General features: G+C 47.7%; 1 protein-coding gene across 2 annotated transcripts in view; it reads left to right on the plus strand.

The window, feature by feature from the left end:
- The window catches only part of VSNL1 (visinin like 1), a 116,042-nt gene extending 100,418 nt beyond the window's left edge, over positions 1 to 15,624 (plus strand). For both annotated transcript variants that reach the window (XM_043917757.1, XM_043917758.1), the window contains 2 exons: positions 11,277 to 11,492; positions 14,660 to 15,624. In XM_043917757.1, the coding sequence (XP_043773692.1) occupies positions 11,277 to 11,492; positions 14,660 to 14,857 (414 nt within the window). In that variant the 3' untranslated portion in view covers positions 14,858 to 15,624. The remainder of the gene's footprint in view (positions 1 to 11,276; positions 11,493 to 14,659) is intronic.
- Positions 15,625 to 16,784: the final 1,160 nt, after the last annotated feature.

Here is a 16,784-nt window from a genome sequence, read left to right on the forward strand (position 1 = left end):
GGCTCTTGGGAGTATCTGTTGAATGAACATCTTGGCAGAGAACAGTTTGGGGATGCACCATTTCTGATTAAGGGGAAATATCTCTCTCCTTATCCCCTGCACATGACCAAGTGCACGTACTGCTCTGATGATGATTCAGTCCTCATGAATCATCAGCTGAAGCAGTAACGGGAATGACACGATTTAAGGCCAAGTGGGAGCCTTCTTTAGCTGAGCTGACTTAAGACACCCTTCGGAACACATTTCAGGCCTTCCCTGGCCGTGGGGTAGATTTGCTGCTGTTTCCTCAGGCTCGAAAAAGACCTGCTGTGCTGAGTCATATGTTCATCTGACACCTCCCGTGTGCCTGGCCCTGTGCTAGATGCCAGGGATCACAGTGGTGGGCGAAAACAGGCCACTCCTTGCCTCCGTTTAGTTTATGGTCTACTAGAGGAGGGGCTTCCCTGGTGGTTCAGGCGTAAAGAATGCGCTTGTCAATGCAGGAGACGCAGGTTCAGTTTCTGGGTCAGCAAGATCCCCTGGAGAAGGAAATATCAACCCTCTCCAGTATTCTTGCCTGGGAAATCCCATGGACAGAGGAGCTTGGCAGGCTGCAGTGCATGGGGTCACAAGAGAGTGGGACATGACTTGGCGACTAAACAACCACAACAACAACTACTAAGGAAGATGGGCCTTAATCAAGCAATGCCATGAACATTTCTTCACTATGAGGATAAATGTAACCGAGGGTGGGACTCAGTGATGTGCATGTGTATAATGAGAGCTTCTGACGTTGACTCAGAGAAGACTTCAAGGTCTGAAAAAGAAGCAGGCATTGACTGGGTTGGAGCAGAAAAGGAGCATTCCAGACAAAGATAAAAACATGGCAAAGGCCGCATGCTGTGGCTGAGAGCTCAGTAAGGTCCCAGGTAGCAGGTAGTGAAAGAATCCCAGAGGGCAGGGGAGTGGACCGAAAACTGGATACAGAGGCTTGGGGGTAATTTTGTTCCTTGTCCTGAGAACAGTTAGATGCTATTGACGGTTATGGGAAGTGGACAGGAGAAAACTTGGGTGTGAAAAGTTTCCTCTGGACAGCTTGTGGGCATGATGAGCCTAAAGCCAAAACCAAATACCAAGTGAATCCTCAAGGACACCAGCTTGGCCAGCAGCCCAGGGCATGTGTGTGAGAGAGCCCAGCTCTAACCAGCTGCTCACCCAGCTGCCATCTGCAAACATCAGGAGATGGGGTGCTTCCGGGCAGCTTTGAGGGGAACATGGAGGGGACCAGGCCCGGCTCCTCACAGCCTCAGACAGTCTCCACATGTTCTGTCCCCAGTACATCTCACAACACTTCTACATCATAGGTATTGATTATTATTGCCCTATTTTGTGGAAGAGGAAACTGAGGCTCAGATGACTTCGTCCACATCACAGAATAAGGCAGAACTGTGCTCTCATCTCACCTCTGCCTCTTGTGAGCCTGGGGTGGGTCCTGCTTTCTCTCAAGGACCCCACCCCCTGCAGCTCTGGGAGCAAGATGTAGTATCTGCTCTGAGCTGGGCCACAGTGAGGTCCCGGAGGCTGAGTGCCGTCCTTGGTTGGCCTCTCTCCCTCCACAACAGTACCTGCCCCGGAGCCAGGGGCTATGGTCCCCGACGACCTGCCCAGAGCTCCTCTCCTGCTGCCTAGAGAGGAGGGGGTGTCCCCTGTGAGGGACAGGTGTGTCCCCCCATTGTCCCTAACAGTGGGTACCCCCTCCCTGTGAGCCTGCCCTGACCTGGCCCAGCCTTGATGACGAGAATTGAGGCTCCTGTGAGCCCGGTATGAGGGGAGGAAGCAGCAGAGTCATGGGCCAGATGGGCAGATCCTTTCCAGAACCTGGTGGAGGAGGTGGGCTGCAGCTCCACTTTGGTGCAGAAGGCCAGGCAGACCCAGCAAGTGTAGGAGAGGCAGCATCCACTGAGCAAGCTGGGTTTGATCCCAGCGCCCTCCCCCTCCTTAGAGATACAGCCTTATTGTTGTTGTTCAGTCGCTAAGTCAAGTCCGACTCTTTGCAGCCCCATGAACTACAGCACGCCAGGCTTCCCTGTCCTTCCCTGTCTCCCCAAGTTTGCTCAAACTCTTATCCATTGAGTCAGTGATGCCATCCAACCATCTCATCCTTTGTCACCCCCTTCGCCTCTTGCCCTCAATCTTTCCCTGCTGCAGGGTCTTTTCCAATGATACAACCTTGAGCCAGTTACTTAATGCAGAGTGATGACCCTCTAGTCCTAAATGTGTTGAAAGACCAGCTGAGGCAGCACATGAGAAGGACCTGCCTAGGACCTCACTCCCCAATAGGCTCTCACGAACCACTTTTCTACTGGCAGGACCTGGAGAGGTTGATTTCTGAGCCAGGTCATCCATGAGACGCTTCTGGCTAATTCCAGCAGAGGGGAGGGGAGATGACCTCAGAAGCAGAACTGCCATATTTCAGGGGTGCGATAGAGAAGACTCTGTCGTACCACTCGTCACTCAACAGGCCAATAAATCGAGAGAGAAGTTGTTCAAACAAGGAATAGTGACTTTATTTGGAGAGCAGCAGACCCAGAAGATGGTGGACTCCTGTCCCTAAGAACCATCTTGCCCAGTTTGGATGTTAGCTTATTTTATAGAACAAAGATGGGGAGGTGAGAAGGTAAAGTAAAAAAAGGCAATAAGTTGTTGCAAATATTTCCTGGTTCCAGCCAGACTCCAGGGAGGATGTGTTAATTTCTTCTTTCCTGCATCCATTCACAGGTGGGCCTGGTCAGGATGTTTCCTGTGAGCTTAAACAAAGGTATTTTAGCTTAACTCTCAGGCATGGGAGGCAGGGTTCCTGGAGGTGGGACATTATGTATACTTTAAGGTGGCTCAGCAATTTAAAAAAATCTGCCTGCCAATGCAGGAGATGCAGATCCAGATTCAATTCCTGGGTTTGGAGGATCCCCTGGAGAAGAAAATGCCAGTCCACTCCAGTATTCTTGCTAGGAAATCCAACGGACAGAGGAGACCGTCAGGCTGCAGTCCATGGGATCACGAAGAGCGGGACACGACTTAGCAACTAACAACAACATTCCTTTAGTGATGAGCTTGTAGCAAAAGCAATAGAATATAAAGGTTAAAGTTAAAAAAAAATAGATCCAGTATGGAGTCAGATTTGTTCTTCCCTACTACCACTCCATCCTCGGGGAGGGGATTGTGTTGGTGGGTTCATAAGCCAGACAATATAGGCTTTTGACATTTGAGAACAAAGGAAAACAGAACTGGCCTGAGTGAGGACTTTTCCAAAGGGACTGTGTCTGATGGGAGACTGGATGGCAGGCCTGTCCATGACAGTGAGCCGCAAAGTGGTCCAAGAATACTCTGTTCTTTGATCCCATCATGAGCGCTATTTCAGGCAGACTAATGGGCAGACATCTGTTCTGAGGTCTGAGGGCTGCCCAGCAGCAGTCCAGAGCTGGAGAGAGACCTCCCTCCTCAGTGTCCCGCGGCCACTCCCTCCTGATACAGCAGGTCTGCAGTCAGCTGTCACAGTGGGTCAAAGCCTTGCTTGTGAAAACCTGCTCCGCCTGAAGGTTGGACGGAGAGCTTCTAGGGCACCCAAATCCTCCATCAAACTGAGGCAGGCCCCAGTGACTCCGAGAGAGAAGGGAGGATTCTCATGGGAAATGTTACGATGTTTTCTCGGAACTTAGTACAACTTCTAGAAGGATGAGGTAGACACACAGACAGCAGCTGGGGCTGGAGTCGGGGATGGAAGCACTATGTTTTGACGTCATTTTTTTTTTTTTTTTTGACACAGCCACCTGTGTTGCACTGGGGATAGTGGGGGGTTGGGAGAACATTGGCATATTCAGTGTGAGATATCTGGAGTTCACTCACCATCTCTTAAGGAGACAACCCATTTAATATTCACCACTGCATAGATTATTGAAAAGATGGAAATGTAGGAACATCAGTCCACTCTCTGTAAGGAAAACCTCTGCTGTGGTTTTGGAGTAGGCTGATTAATTTGTGCCAAGTCTCCCTTTGTCCCCCTGGGGAGAGGCAGTGTCCTTGAGCATTTCCTGGTTTTTTTCCTCTTCTGCGCATTGGTTAGTTCTGAGTAAGGATGTGGAGTACAGTGGGATACAGTCTAGATTTGTGTAATCCCCCAAGTTTTGGACTCTGAGACATTTCTTAAGCTATGATGAAGAGCAGTGAATTGTCACCACCTGCATATCAGGGTGGGGGAAGGAAGCTGCACACTAAGTTTTCATTAAGTTTCAAACTCATAAGATCATTCCCATAACTTTCGCTTGTGGCTCTATGCACTTGTGTTGTGCTTAAGTCACTCAGTCGTGTCTGACTCTTTGCGACCTTAGGGACTATAGCCCACCAGGCTCCTCTGTCCATGGGATTCTCCAGGCAAGAATACTGGAGTGGGTTGCCATGCCCTTCTCTAGGGGATCTTTCAAACCCAAGTCTCCCGCATTGCAGGTGGATTCATTACCAGCTGAGCCACCAAGGAAGCCCAAGAATATTGGAGTGGGTAGCCTATCCCTTCTCCAGGGGATCTTCCCAACCCAGGAATTGAACTGGGGTCTCCTACATTGCAGGTGGATTCTTTACCAGCTGAGCTACCATATCATAGTGCAGTTTTATACTTATGTAGCTGTATGATTAGTGTCTAGGTCTCCCACGATTATAAAAATATATTTTTTCTACTTTGGCCACCCCTCAACACAGTGCTTGACAGGTAGTAACTGCTCAGTAAATATTTGTTGCATTAAAGAATGAATGAATCATGAAAAATATCCCTCAGGAGCATTCTAGTGATTTTCATGTAGTACATACATCCTGCCAGGAGATGGCGATAAATACACAGTATTAGCAGGATGAAAGCTAAGAATTACATAATGCAACAAATTCGTTTGTTTCATCAGATGTGGATTTAGCTTTATTTCTTCAGCTAATACTTGGTTAGGGCTTCCCAGGTGGTTCAGCGATAAAGAATCCACCTGCCAATGAAGGAGATGCAAGAGATGTGGGGTCAATCCCTGGATTGGGAAGATCCCCTGAAGAAGGAAATGGCAACTCACTCCAGTATTCTTGCCTGGGAAATCCCATGGACACAGCAGCCTGGCAGGCTACCGTCCATGAGGTCACAAACACTCGAACACAACTGAGAGACTGAACACACACACACAATACTTGATTAAGAGAAACAGAAAGATGTAGCAGAAATAACCCGACAGATACACGTTCAAATCCTGCCTCTATCATAGCCAGCCAGGCGCCATGAGCAAAGGCCTTGACATTTCAAGCTTGTCCACAAGGAGTTTGTGATGGCACAGTGTTCAGAGTACGATGCAGAGTTTATGATCAGACTCTTCCAGGCAGATCAGGCAGATAAATTTTTTTCCCCTAACTTTCTACCTTCTGTTTGTTATACAGTAGTCGGTCCCTCAGCATCCATGGGAATTGGTTCTAGGACTCAAATACCAAAATCCCCAGATGCTCAGATTCCTTGTATAAGCTGGCCTAGTACACTCAGCCCTCCATAGCTGGGGGTCCCAGAGAACCCAGGGACAGAGGGGCTACTTGGTGGTCCCACCTTCTGTTACTAGCTCTGAGCCTCCAAGTGTTTGAACCAAAGGTCTGTGGGCTACACCGGGGCAAGGATAAAAGAGAGCTGTAGAGAAGACTGCCTCCAGGACAGCCTCACCCCCAGCCCAAGGAGCCTGGGGGACTGGCCAGTTCAGACCCCCCAGAATTAAGCCTAGGGCTCTGCTGGCCTGAACCTGGAGCAGACCTTGCTCCACCCCAAACCCTGCTCTTCAAAAAGGAGCCTTCTCCTGGGTATCCTCAGGAGGACAGGCTGCTCCACTGATGCCAAACCCCAAAGGATGCCTCTGGGAAGCACACCACACAGCTTCTGGGGTCAGAAGGATTCCTGGCTGGGAGCCTGGATTCACATCAAGCAGGAGTTATTAACTGGCCATTTGCAGCTGCTTCCCTGGCTTCCCAGGTGGCTCAGGGTAAAGAATCTGCCTCCCAATGCAGGAGAGGCAGATGTAGATTCAGATCCCAAGATCCCTAGCTTGGGAAGATCCCCTGGAGGAGGAATGGCAACCCACTCCAGTATTCTTCCCTGGGAAATCCCATGGACAGAGGAGCCTGGTGGGCTACAGTCCATGGGGCCGCAAAGAGTCAGGCACAGCCTGGTGACTAAACAGTGTAGTCTGTTGTTTAGTCAGACAAAGCTAAACAATCTGTTTCTTAGATGAGGTGTTTTTTTGTTTTTGTTTTTTTACTTTCCTTTTAATGGAAATACAAGATACACTAGATTTTAAAATTTTGACCAAAAATAGAACTGTGTGTGTATACATGGGCATAAAAGAGACAATGGAAATTAATTGAAAGTTAGCTATATTAGATTATCTAATATAGTTTTTGAAAATTTTTATGACAAAATTTATTTCCTTTTAAACAAGTTGCTATGGACTGAATGTCCGTGTATCCTAAATTCTTATGTTGAAACTTCATACCCAAAATGATGGTATTAGGAGGGAAGTGCTTAGGTCATGAGGGTGGAACCTTCATGAATAGGATTGAAGAAAGTGAAAGTGTTGCTGAATTGTGTCCAACTCTTTGTAACTCCATGGACTGCAGCCCGCCAGGCTCCTCTGTCCATGGAATTCTCCAGGCAAGAATACTGGAGTGGGTTGCCATTCCCTTCTCCAGGGGATCTTCCCAACCCAGGGATCGAACCCAGATCTCCCACATTGTAGGCAGATTCTTTACTATTTGAGCTACCCGGGAAGCCCCATGAACAGGATTAGTGCTCTTATAAAAGAAACCTCATAGAGTGTCCTTGCACCTTCCAGAACGTGAGGACACAGCAAACAGTCAGCAGACTGCAATCCAGAGGAAGGCCCTTACCAGTACCTGACCTTGCTGGCATCTTGATCTTGAACATCTAGCCTCCAGAACTATGAGAAATAAATGTGTGTTGTTTACTAGCTACCCAATCCATGATAGTTTTTTATAGCAACCTAAGGGCTTCCCAGACGGCACTAGTGGTAAAAAAGCTGCCTGGCAATACAGGAGACGTAAGAAACTCGGCTTTGAGCCCTGGGTCATGAGGATCCTCTGGAGGAGGTCATGGCAAACCACTCCAGTATTCTTGCCTGGAGAATTCTGTGGACAGAAGAGCCTGGTGGGCTACAGTCCGTAGGATTGCAAAGAGACATGACTGAAGTGACTTAGTATGCATGCACAAAGACACAAGTGAAATATTTAAGACTATATATATAAATATATATATTAAAATTTTCAACTTCCAAGTTTTTTATTATGTTAAAAGATTTAGATTATTAATAACACAAAATTATTTCTACATCAACATTTAATTCAGGAGTTGATGCAAAATACATTGAATTTTAAAAATTCAAGTAATAATACCCTCCAAATACTTGTACTTCTTAGGCAGTGTTTTCCTTTGAGAGGAGTGGATATGAGTTCAAGACCTTGATTTCTTCCTAGAAATTGAAGGGAGTATGGCTTCATTTTTTCTGTTATGACCCATCCAGAGTTGAATTATTTCATCAAAAGAAGGATCATTCCCCTGATTTGAAAAACTTGAAGTACTCAGAAAATCATAGGATGAATTTTCTAGAGGAAACAACCACTCCAGATATCTGAGGGCTCTTCATCACACACTCTGTTCCTCCAGAGAAAACATGTTGGCTGTAAAAGTCAGTAAACAGACCTTCAGCAAGGCACATGCAACTTTTATAGCTCAAAATTTACCATCGATTTTTTTTTCTGAAGGCCTTTCAGATCTAAATTAATTTTTAATACACTGACCTAAGATGCCCAGCTATTTTCAGATAAAAATATCAGATAGCCCTTAACTTAAAAGGATGCTGTGAGATATAACCACCAGAAACCTACAGGGATGGAGAAAAATTATACCCAATGGCTTCATGTCACTGGGTGCAGAAAGGCTGATGGATAAAAGTTCCTAGGGAGACCTTGGAATGCACCAGGGGGCTCGGTCTGCTCTGTTTTTAGGTTATTATATTTCTCAGGTACAGGTTCTGCTCAAGACCCCTGAACACAGACAGCATGTTAGCAGACAGCACCCCCTTAGAGAAAGAGAAAGACCGCCCAGGCAGAGGGCACATATGATACTTAGAATAAGAAATAAACATATTTGATCTTAGTCCTCGGTTCCTGGTACAGAAGTTTCTAAGACTCTAGGAATCTCTGGAGTGATCTGTCCACATGCATGTTCGGTTGTGTCCAACTCTTTGCAGCCCCATGGACTGTAGCCTGCCAGGCTCCTCTGTCCACGGGATTTTTCTGGGAAGAATACTGGAGTGGGTTGCATTTCCTTCTTTAGTGTCTACTGGATGTTAATAAGATGAGTGGTGGTTGGGTGCTCGTCTCTTCAGGAGTGGGGCAGGATTGGGTGGGGGGCTGGTCCCAGAAAGACAAGGGGCAGATCAGAGAACTGGAACTTCCAGCCCCAAGCCAGACCTCCAGTGGAGAGAGGGTGTCTGGAGATTGAGTTCAATCACCAATGGCCAATGATTTAATCGATCATGCTTGCATAATGAAGCTGCCATAAAAACCCCTTAAACTACGGGGTTCCAGAAGCTTCCAGGCTGATGAAAGCATTCAAGGGCTGGGAGAGTGGGGCAACCTGTACTGGGAGCTTCATGCACCGCCTGCATTACTCTGTGCATCTCCTCCGCCGGGTTGTATCCTTTATAACCAACTGGTGAAGTGAAGTGAAAGTTGCTCAGTTGTGTCCGGCTCTTTGCGACCTCATGAACTATGCAGTTCATGGAATTCTCCAGACCAGAATACTGAAGTGGATAGCCTATCCCTTCTCCAGGAGATCTTCCCAACCCAGGGATCGAACCCAGGCCTCCATCATTGCAGGCAGATTCTTTACCAGCTGAGCCACAAGGGAAGCCCAAGGATACTGGAGTGGGTAGCCTATCCCTTCTCCAGCGGATCTTCCTCACCCAGGAATCAAACTGGGGTTTCCTGCATTGCAGGCAGATTCTTTACCAACTGAGCTATCAGGGAAGCCCCAAGAAACTGGTACTAGTAAATAAAGCGCCTTTCAGAATTTTGTGAGTCAGCAAATTCTCCCACCTGAGGAGGAGGCCTTGGGAACCCTTTCACTTCATAGCAGGTCTCTGGGAGGCACAGGGGGCAGCCTGAGGCTTGCGACTGGCATCTAGGGTGGGGGCAGTCTTTCCGGACTGATCCTCCCTTCTGGTGGTGGTGGTGGTGGTGGTTTAGTTGCTCAGTCGTGTCTGACTCTTTCGATCCCATGGATTGTAGCCTGCCAGGCTCCTCTGTCCCTGGGGTTCTCCAGGTGAGAATACTGGAGTGGGTTGCAATTTCCTTCTCCAGAGGATCTTCCCCACCCAGGAATCAAACCCAGGTCTCCTGAATTGCAGGCAGATTCTTTACCAACTGAGCTATGAGGGAAGCCCCCAGTAACTCCAGGCCATTAAGGTCAGAAGTGGATTGACCTATAGAACACCCAGTTTGGATACAGCCAGTTGGAAAATTGGTGGTTGTGAGGAGAAAAAAATAGAACCACCCCCCAGCTCCTCCCCTCCACATGTGGTGTTATAAGTGTTACGAATAATGAACAGTTCAGGGTATATGAGGCTCATAGTTACAGAATGAGTTGTTTGATTAGAAAAGAAGAGATGGTCAAATTTTATTTTCCAAGATTAATAAAATGATTGTTGCTGTTTCGCGCCACCAGGTTTAGGGGTAGCTTCTTACACAACAAAAGCAAGCACCAGATCAGATCCTGGCGTCTGGAAGTGGGAGCTACTGAAATGTAAATTGAAACCAGCTCTCCCCACCCTCCACCCCATCCCCCACCCCTGCCCCCGGGAATGCTTGTATCATCCCTGGGCCTCCTGTATTCGCCTGTTACATGAAATGCTTGTCTTTTGTTTCTGGAGGGAGATTTCCTACCATCCAATGTGCTTCTCAGTGTAGGGGCAGTGGGTAGCAGGGCTCAGCGGGTCCAGGTCAGGATGTATGGTGAGAAAGAGGATGCAGTCAGAGAGGGCATGACGCCAGCCATCTGTGTACGGCCAGCCTGACCCACTTAGCAAGTGGCAACACCCACACCAGAATATGAATGCCACAGCATCCTTAGGAATCTGCTTTGGACTTTGTATTTGGTGGATTTCTTCATCCAGAAGCACGTATGCACCTTCTCTGGTTTAAAACAGCACGTGGTTTGTTTTTGTTTGGGGGGTGGGATGAGGTTTATTTGCTAGTTTCCTGTGCTCCACCTGGAGAATGTCCTTTCCTTCTTTTTTTAAATATTTTTATCAGAGTATAGTTGCTTTACAATGTTGTGTTAGTTCCTACTATACAGCAAAGAGAATCAGCCATACATATATGTACATACATATATGGAGAATGTCCTTTAGCTTTGCTGGGGCAGAGGGTCAGGTATCAGAGCTCCCTGCTGTGTGTGGTGGGCCCAGACGTGCGTCCAGGACCGGGGCCACCGCCACGGTCTCCGTGGTCTTCCCACTTTGGGGGTCTGCACTCCCTCCTCCTCCTGTGTCCCTCTCCTGTCTCCTGCAGCATCCTGCCAGCTCTGAGAAGACACTTCTTTATGTCTCTCAGAAATAAGCCCAGTCATGTTCTATTTTTAATGGGTCTTAAATGCCCTGCAAAAGAAAAGTTTCTAGAAAAATGAGTTGGACACTGGCCCAACACCCAGGGGGACCATGGTGGGCTGGGGGCTGGGAGTCACTGGCGGGAGGTCAGGGCCACCTTGCTCAGGTCCCATGGGCCGTGAACCTGGATGATCACACCCAGAGAAATGTGAGGTCCAGGTCACGTTACCCTGTGCAGGACAGAAGTCAGCTGGCTGTCCCTGTCCTAGACCTTGAGGGAGAATGACCAGAAAGGTCACAGAGGAGGAATTCTAGCAGCCCTGATGCAGGTCCCACCTACCTCAAAGCCCAGTGTCTCCAGCCTCACCCTTGGGAAAGAGTGAGGAGCCTGAGAGTGAGGACGCATAGGGAGACCGCTTCCCTGTGCCCGTCCTTAGCCTTGGGTGTTGGGCCAAACCTTTTCCAAGCGGGCGAGCCTGACCCCCTTGCCCCCGCCCTTCTCGCCATCCTGGAGGTCTGGGAGAGCCCCGGGTCAGCGTGTGGTGGTGGCCTTTGACTTCAGGGCCTGCAATTCTTCCCCTGCTGATAGGTGATCTTGTGTGTTCTGTTCTGTAGTTCTTCCCATATGGAGATGCCTCCAAGTTTGCCCAGCACGCCTTCCGCACCTTCGACAAGAACGGGGACGGTACCATCGACTTCCGAGAGTTCATCTGCGCGCTGTCCATCACCTCCAGGGGCAGCTTTGAGCAGAAGCTGAACTGGGCTTTCAACATGTACGACCTAGACGGGGACGGCAAGATCACCCGAGTGGAGATGCTAGAGATCATCGAGGTGAGGTCCCCGGGTGTTCTCAGGGCCTGGGCTGCTGCTGGCAGGAATGCAGACCTTGGGAAGAGGCTCCCTGGACACAGGCCTATGGCAGTCCCCTTCTCCCCCACCAGGAGCCCTGGCAGGCCTTGAATCCTCTGTCCTGTCCCTCCCTCCATGCTGGATAATGTCTCAGCTCCGAGCTGCTGGGCTCTGACTGTCAACCACATTTCAACCAGCCACGCTTGTACTGTGGGATCTTCCACCAACAAGAGCCTAGAGGGTGCGAAGGATGGTATCAGGACTCAGCTTCTCTGGCTCTTGGCTTAGCTCTGCCCTGCTGGACGCCACTCTCTTCCTCAAGCCAGCTTCCCCACGGGGGGCACAAGATGCTGCCCGTGGTCCCCAGTTTCCCATCGTTCCACGTGGACAACCATCCTCCTCTGTTGCCTGAGTAAATGTCCCAGGACCCACTGCGGCGACCTCAGTCTTCAACACCGCTCCTTACACGCTGAGTGTGATACCTGGGCCTTGGTTTTCCTGGAACACACAGCCTCACATCAGGGCCTGGATATCCTCTCCCTCTGCCCGGGACACCCCCCAGGTCCCCTCATTCCTCTCGGGGCTGCCGCCTCATCTCAACATCTTGGCAGGCCTTCCTCTCTGAACTCACATCCCCCTACCCCTGGGCCATCTAATCCCTTACCAACGTTGTTTTTTTGTTTTCTAGTCACAGATTTTATCACTGCCCTAAATAACCTGATACAGTAGAACACAAGCTACATGTAAAGAGAGAGCCATACTCTCTCACCGCTGTTTCCCTCCAGCCTGGAACAGTCCGGGAGCCTGCAGGGCACTCACCCACTGATGAATGAGTCAATGCCTCTTCCCTCACTGACGGTCTTAGCTTGTGTGTCCACCTCTGCGCTGACCAGGTGACCCAAAGAGGGAGGTGCGCTACAGGCAGGACCAAGTGTCTCATCCTGGAGCTGGGGCAAGGCCCTGCCCAGACCACAGGGCTGAGATTTGGGGGGCAGCGGGGATGGGGGTGGATCCCCAAAGCAGAGCTAAGGGGTGATGGCAAGAAACAGTAGTCAAAACCCAAGTGACCAAAACCCCCAGATGCCCGCTAGGCTATGCTGACTCTCCTCCCTCTGGGGCCGCTCCCCAGTGCAGTCAGCGCTGGCCTCTGGAGCCCTGCCTTCCACTTACCCCACCCGCCCCAGCAGCTTTAGTCCCTGCCTTTAGTACCCACTTCCCTTCCCAAGTAAACTGGGAGACCCAGTAAGGTTCAGGCATGGAGTTGGCTATAGGGCGTTGAGCACCAAACCATCAAAAAATGAAAAAATGATAATAAACCTACTGCTCAAGACTGTAGTAATAATTAAGCACCTGGAACACTTTCTCTCAGGCTTCCCTGATGACTCGGTGGTAAAGAATCTGCCTGCCAAGGCAGGAGACGCAGGTTCGATCCCAGGGTCGGGAAGATCCGCTGGAGAAGGAAATGGCAACCCACTCCAGTATTCTTGCCTGGGAAATCCCATGGACAGAGGAGCCTGGTGGGCTACAGTCCGGGGGTCACAAAGAGTTGGACACGACTGAGTGACTAAACAACAATACTTCCTGTCATGTAGGAAATGCTCAGTACACAGCAGTTCACTCTCGAGGCCCTGTCTCCCTTGGAAATACCATTCACCTCGACTCTCAGCTCCTTTCCTTCTGATCAGCCGTGCCCCTTCTTCATGCTCCCTCTGCACATGGCTCTCTATCTCCTCCTCCAGTATTTTCTCCAGCTTCTAGCCCTCTGCACTTGCACCCTGGCACCCTTTCCTGCCTCCAGGTTCCTTTTTGCTGAATCGCCTTTTCAGAAGCAAGGCATCAGTAACTGATACAGTCTTAACAGCATCTCTGTACTTCAGGAGCTGCTCATTCATTTGGTCAAAAGTCTTTACAGACTTTTGTGCCTCCATGCCAGGCACAGCTGTGCACACAGATTCGGCTGTCCAGCTGACATCCGTTCGCTTGCATGTCCGCTGCAGCCTCACTGTCCTTCCAGGGCTGCTCACCCTTGAACACACACTGCTGGCCACTTTGGCCTCTACCATGCTTTTCATCTGGGCTTTTCACCTTTTCCTTCAGGGCTCTGGGCCCACCCAAATCTTTCTTTATGCTTTAAGGTCTAGGGTATTCGCCGTCATCATAATCCAATTGTAGAACATTTTCATTCTCCCAATAGGATCTCTTATGCTCATGGGTATCCCCAGGTTCTGGAAACTACCCTTCTACTTTTTCTTTATGGATTTGTCTCGCTTAGCATTTCATATAGATGGAATCCTACAGTATACGTTTGGCCTTTTATATATGGCACCTTTTTTTGATATTTATCTATGTTGTAGCATCTATCAGCGCTTCATTCCTTTCTGTTGCTAAAATCATATGCAGTTGTATAGATATGTCATATTTTATTTCTCTCTTTGCCAGTTGAGTATTTGTGCTGTTTCACTTTTGGGCTATTATTGAAATTGCTGCTATATGTTCACCTACAAGTCTTTGTGTAGATGAGCATTTCTTTTTTAAGGCACTTTCCTAAGAATGAAACTCATTTCTACCTTTAATTTCCATTTTGAGAATTACATATGTGCAGTTGAATGGAAAATGGAATCGTCTAAAATTAATGTCTTAAAATTAATCATCTTAAAATGTGTTCTTTCACTCATGAAGAGAGTCCCTGACTCGCAGATCCCCCTCAGCTAAATTCTTTTAGGGCTTAATCTACTGGTGCACCTCGCTTGCTTTCTTGACAGATTCTAAGTCCCTTAGCAGTTGGGACCACTGATTATGGTCTGTTTCATCTGGACCACTTCATCTTTTCCTAGATCTCCAGGGAGTAGAGCTTGTTGATTGCCATCTGACCTTAAACTCAGAAGTTTTCAAACCGAGCTCATCATTTTCCTCCCTAAACCTCCCTGATCATCATTCTTGATCTCACCACAACTCTTTTCACTAACTTCCTCCAGCCAGAAAAGTTAGGAGTCACACGAAATTCTTCTTATCCCATTAGTCATGAGACTCACACCGATTTGATTACACCACTCTCTTATTTAAAAGCATTTAAGGAGTTCTTTGAAGTAAATTTAAATTCTTTACCCCATCCTAGGTGAACTTTATGATCTATTTCTTGTCTTCCCAAGGCTATCTACAAAATGGTGGGCACGGTGATCATGATGAAAATGAATGAGGATGGCCTCACGCCCGAGCAACGAGTAGACAAGATTTTCAGCAAGATGGATAAGAACAAAGATGACCAGATTACACTGGATGAATTCAAAGAAGCTGCCAAGAGCGACCCTTCCATTGTACTACTTCTGCAGTGCGACATTCAGAAATGAGCGGAGGTCAACGCTATGGACTGCACAAGAATATCAATGTTCCATTCAGTCTGCAGCTATTAACACACACACACACACACACACAAATATCGCTTGGACTACCTATAAATGGACTTGCTTCTTGTGTTTGAAACACTTGTGTGCATGAGAATGTCATTTGCTAATGAATTTTAAAAGCATATATTGTAAAACAGACAACCTGCCACAATGTGATATGTGTAATATCATTTCATAAAAAAAACCTTCCTCCTCCAAAGCCTGGGCAGAAACGTGCTGCAAAGAGTTCTATGATTTCTTGTTCATGGTTTGCTATTGCTTGTGTCTCCTTGATTACATAATGTTAGTAGCACTGAGACCCCCATGGTAATGTAACTGAATTTTAAGCTGTGTCACCATTCTCCTGTAAAATAGTACTAGACAGACACACGGAGGAGATCTTGACTCCTCTGTGTGGTCTGCACACAAGAGCTTGTATTATCAGTGAATATAAATGTACGACATTTGCATGCCTTTTAGGTTTGCCTTAATTCTTACCTCATTTGCACCCTATCAACCTGGAAAGAGCTGTGTTGGAATTAATGCAGTATAAACCTTACAAACTCTGCTAAATGACTCATAAGTATATCTATCTATAATATACATATACTCAAAGATATTATTTATTGAAAGTAAAAAAAAAAGATGGATGTGTATTGATTTCTGCTTGAATTTTCAAAGGCTTCCAAAGAGGTGGCAATAGATGTCCCAAATAAATTTATAACATTTGACTTTTTCCTTCAGTTCTTATTTCATAATTTCAAATTGGAAACAGATGTTTCATAATCATCCAGGGTCAGTAGCAACAAACTTACTAAATTTCCCTTTGAACACACAACTTGGGAATTTGAAGACATAGTGACAACCAACGGGGAAAAAGCAACTTCTCGATATTTCATCCTGGCTCTCAGAAGAGGGAAAATTAATATGGCATGTCAAGTTTAAATGAAACATAAAACTTGCTCATTCTCAAAAAATGCTCACTATATGAGAATACATGCTATCTCAGTGTGACTGTGTGTTACATTTTACACAACACACTGAGTGAGAAGTGTCCTCTGAAAGATGCTGGCAGAAAAGCGGCCCTCTGTCTTGCCACATCATAAACGTACTCACGGTTTTAAAGATGGAACAAAATCCTGACCCTTTTGAGCTTGAGGAAGGAAGGCAGAGAGATTCCAGGAAGAGCCCTAGGGGCGGGTTTGCGTTTTCAGAGCAAGCATGGATGAAACCGGTTTCTTTCTCCAGGACCATCCAGTAGAACTTGCTGGGATGGTGAAAACGTCTGCACTGGCTGCATGTGACTTTGGAGCACTTCAAGTTCAGCTAATATGACTGGCAAACTGCATTTTTCATTTTATTTTAATTAATTTACATTTAATTTGCCCCATGTAGCGAGTTGTCATCGTATCAGACAGTACAGTGCTAAACTATTCACTTTTTATGGGCTGCCTTTCTTCCTAAATATTCATCCCTTGTCTGTCTTAGGATCCTTAAGTGAGACCAGAGACCAGGGCCTGATGATTCCATTCAACTATTCAGCAAGAAACTGGGAGTGAGCAAAACTCCCCACAAACTCTCAGGAGAACAGCGATACCTGAAACCCTGCCAGACCACACTTCCGCCCCCAGAGAGAACAGTCCCAAGGGCTCATAGGACTTCCGGGTGCCCTTAACCCTGGGCTTGGTGAGTCCAGAATGGAGGCAGGGGGAGACGGGGTCATTCAGAGCCCCCAGTACTCTCTCCTCTGATTGAGGGTGGGGTGGAGGGGTGGGTCGAGGAACTGGGAAGACACCTTAGAAAGGCACTTGGTGAAATCAAGCTCGAGTCAATGAATTCTTAGCAAATTTTGACTGATCACCTATAACGCACCCAACACCATTCTTCTGGA

Source organism: Cervus elaphus, chromosome 11 (genome assembly GCF_910594005.1).
Source record: "Cervus elaphus chromosome 11, mCerEla1.1, whole genome shotgun sequence".
Classification (NCBI taxonomy): Eukaryota; Metazoa; Chordata; class Mammalia; order Artiodactyla; family Cervidae; genus Cervus; species Cervus elaphus.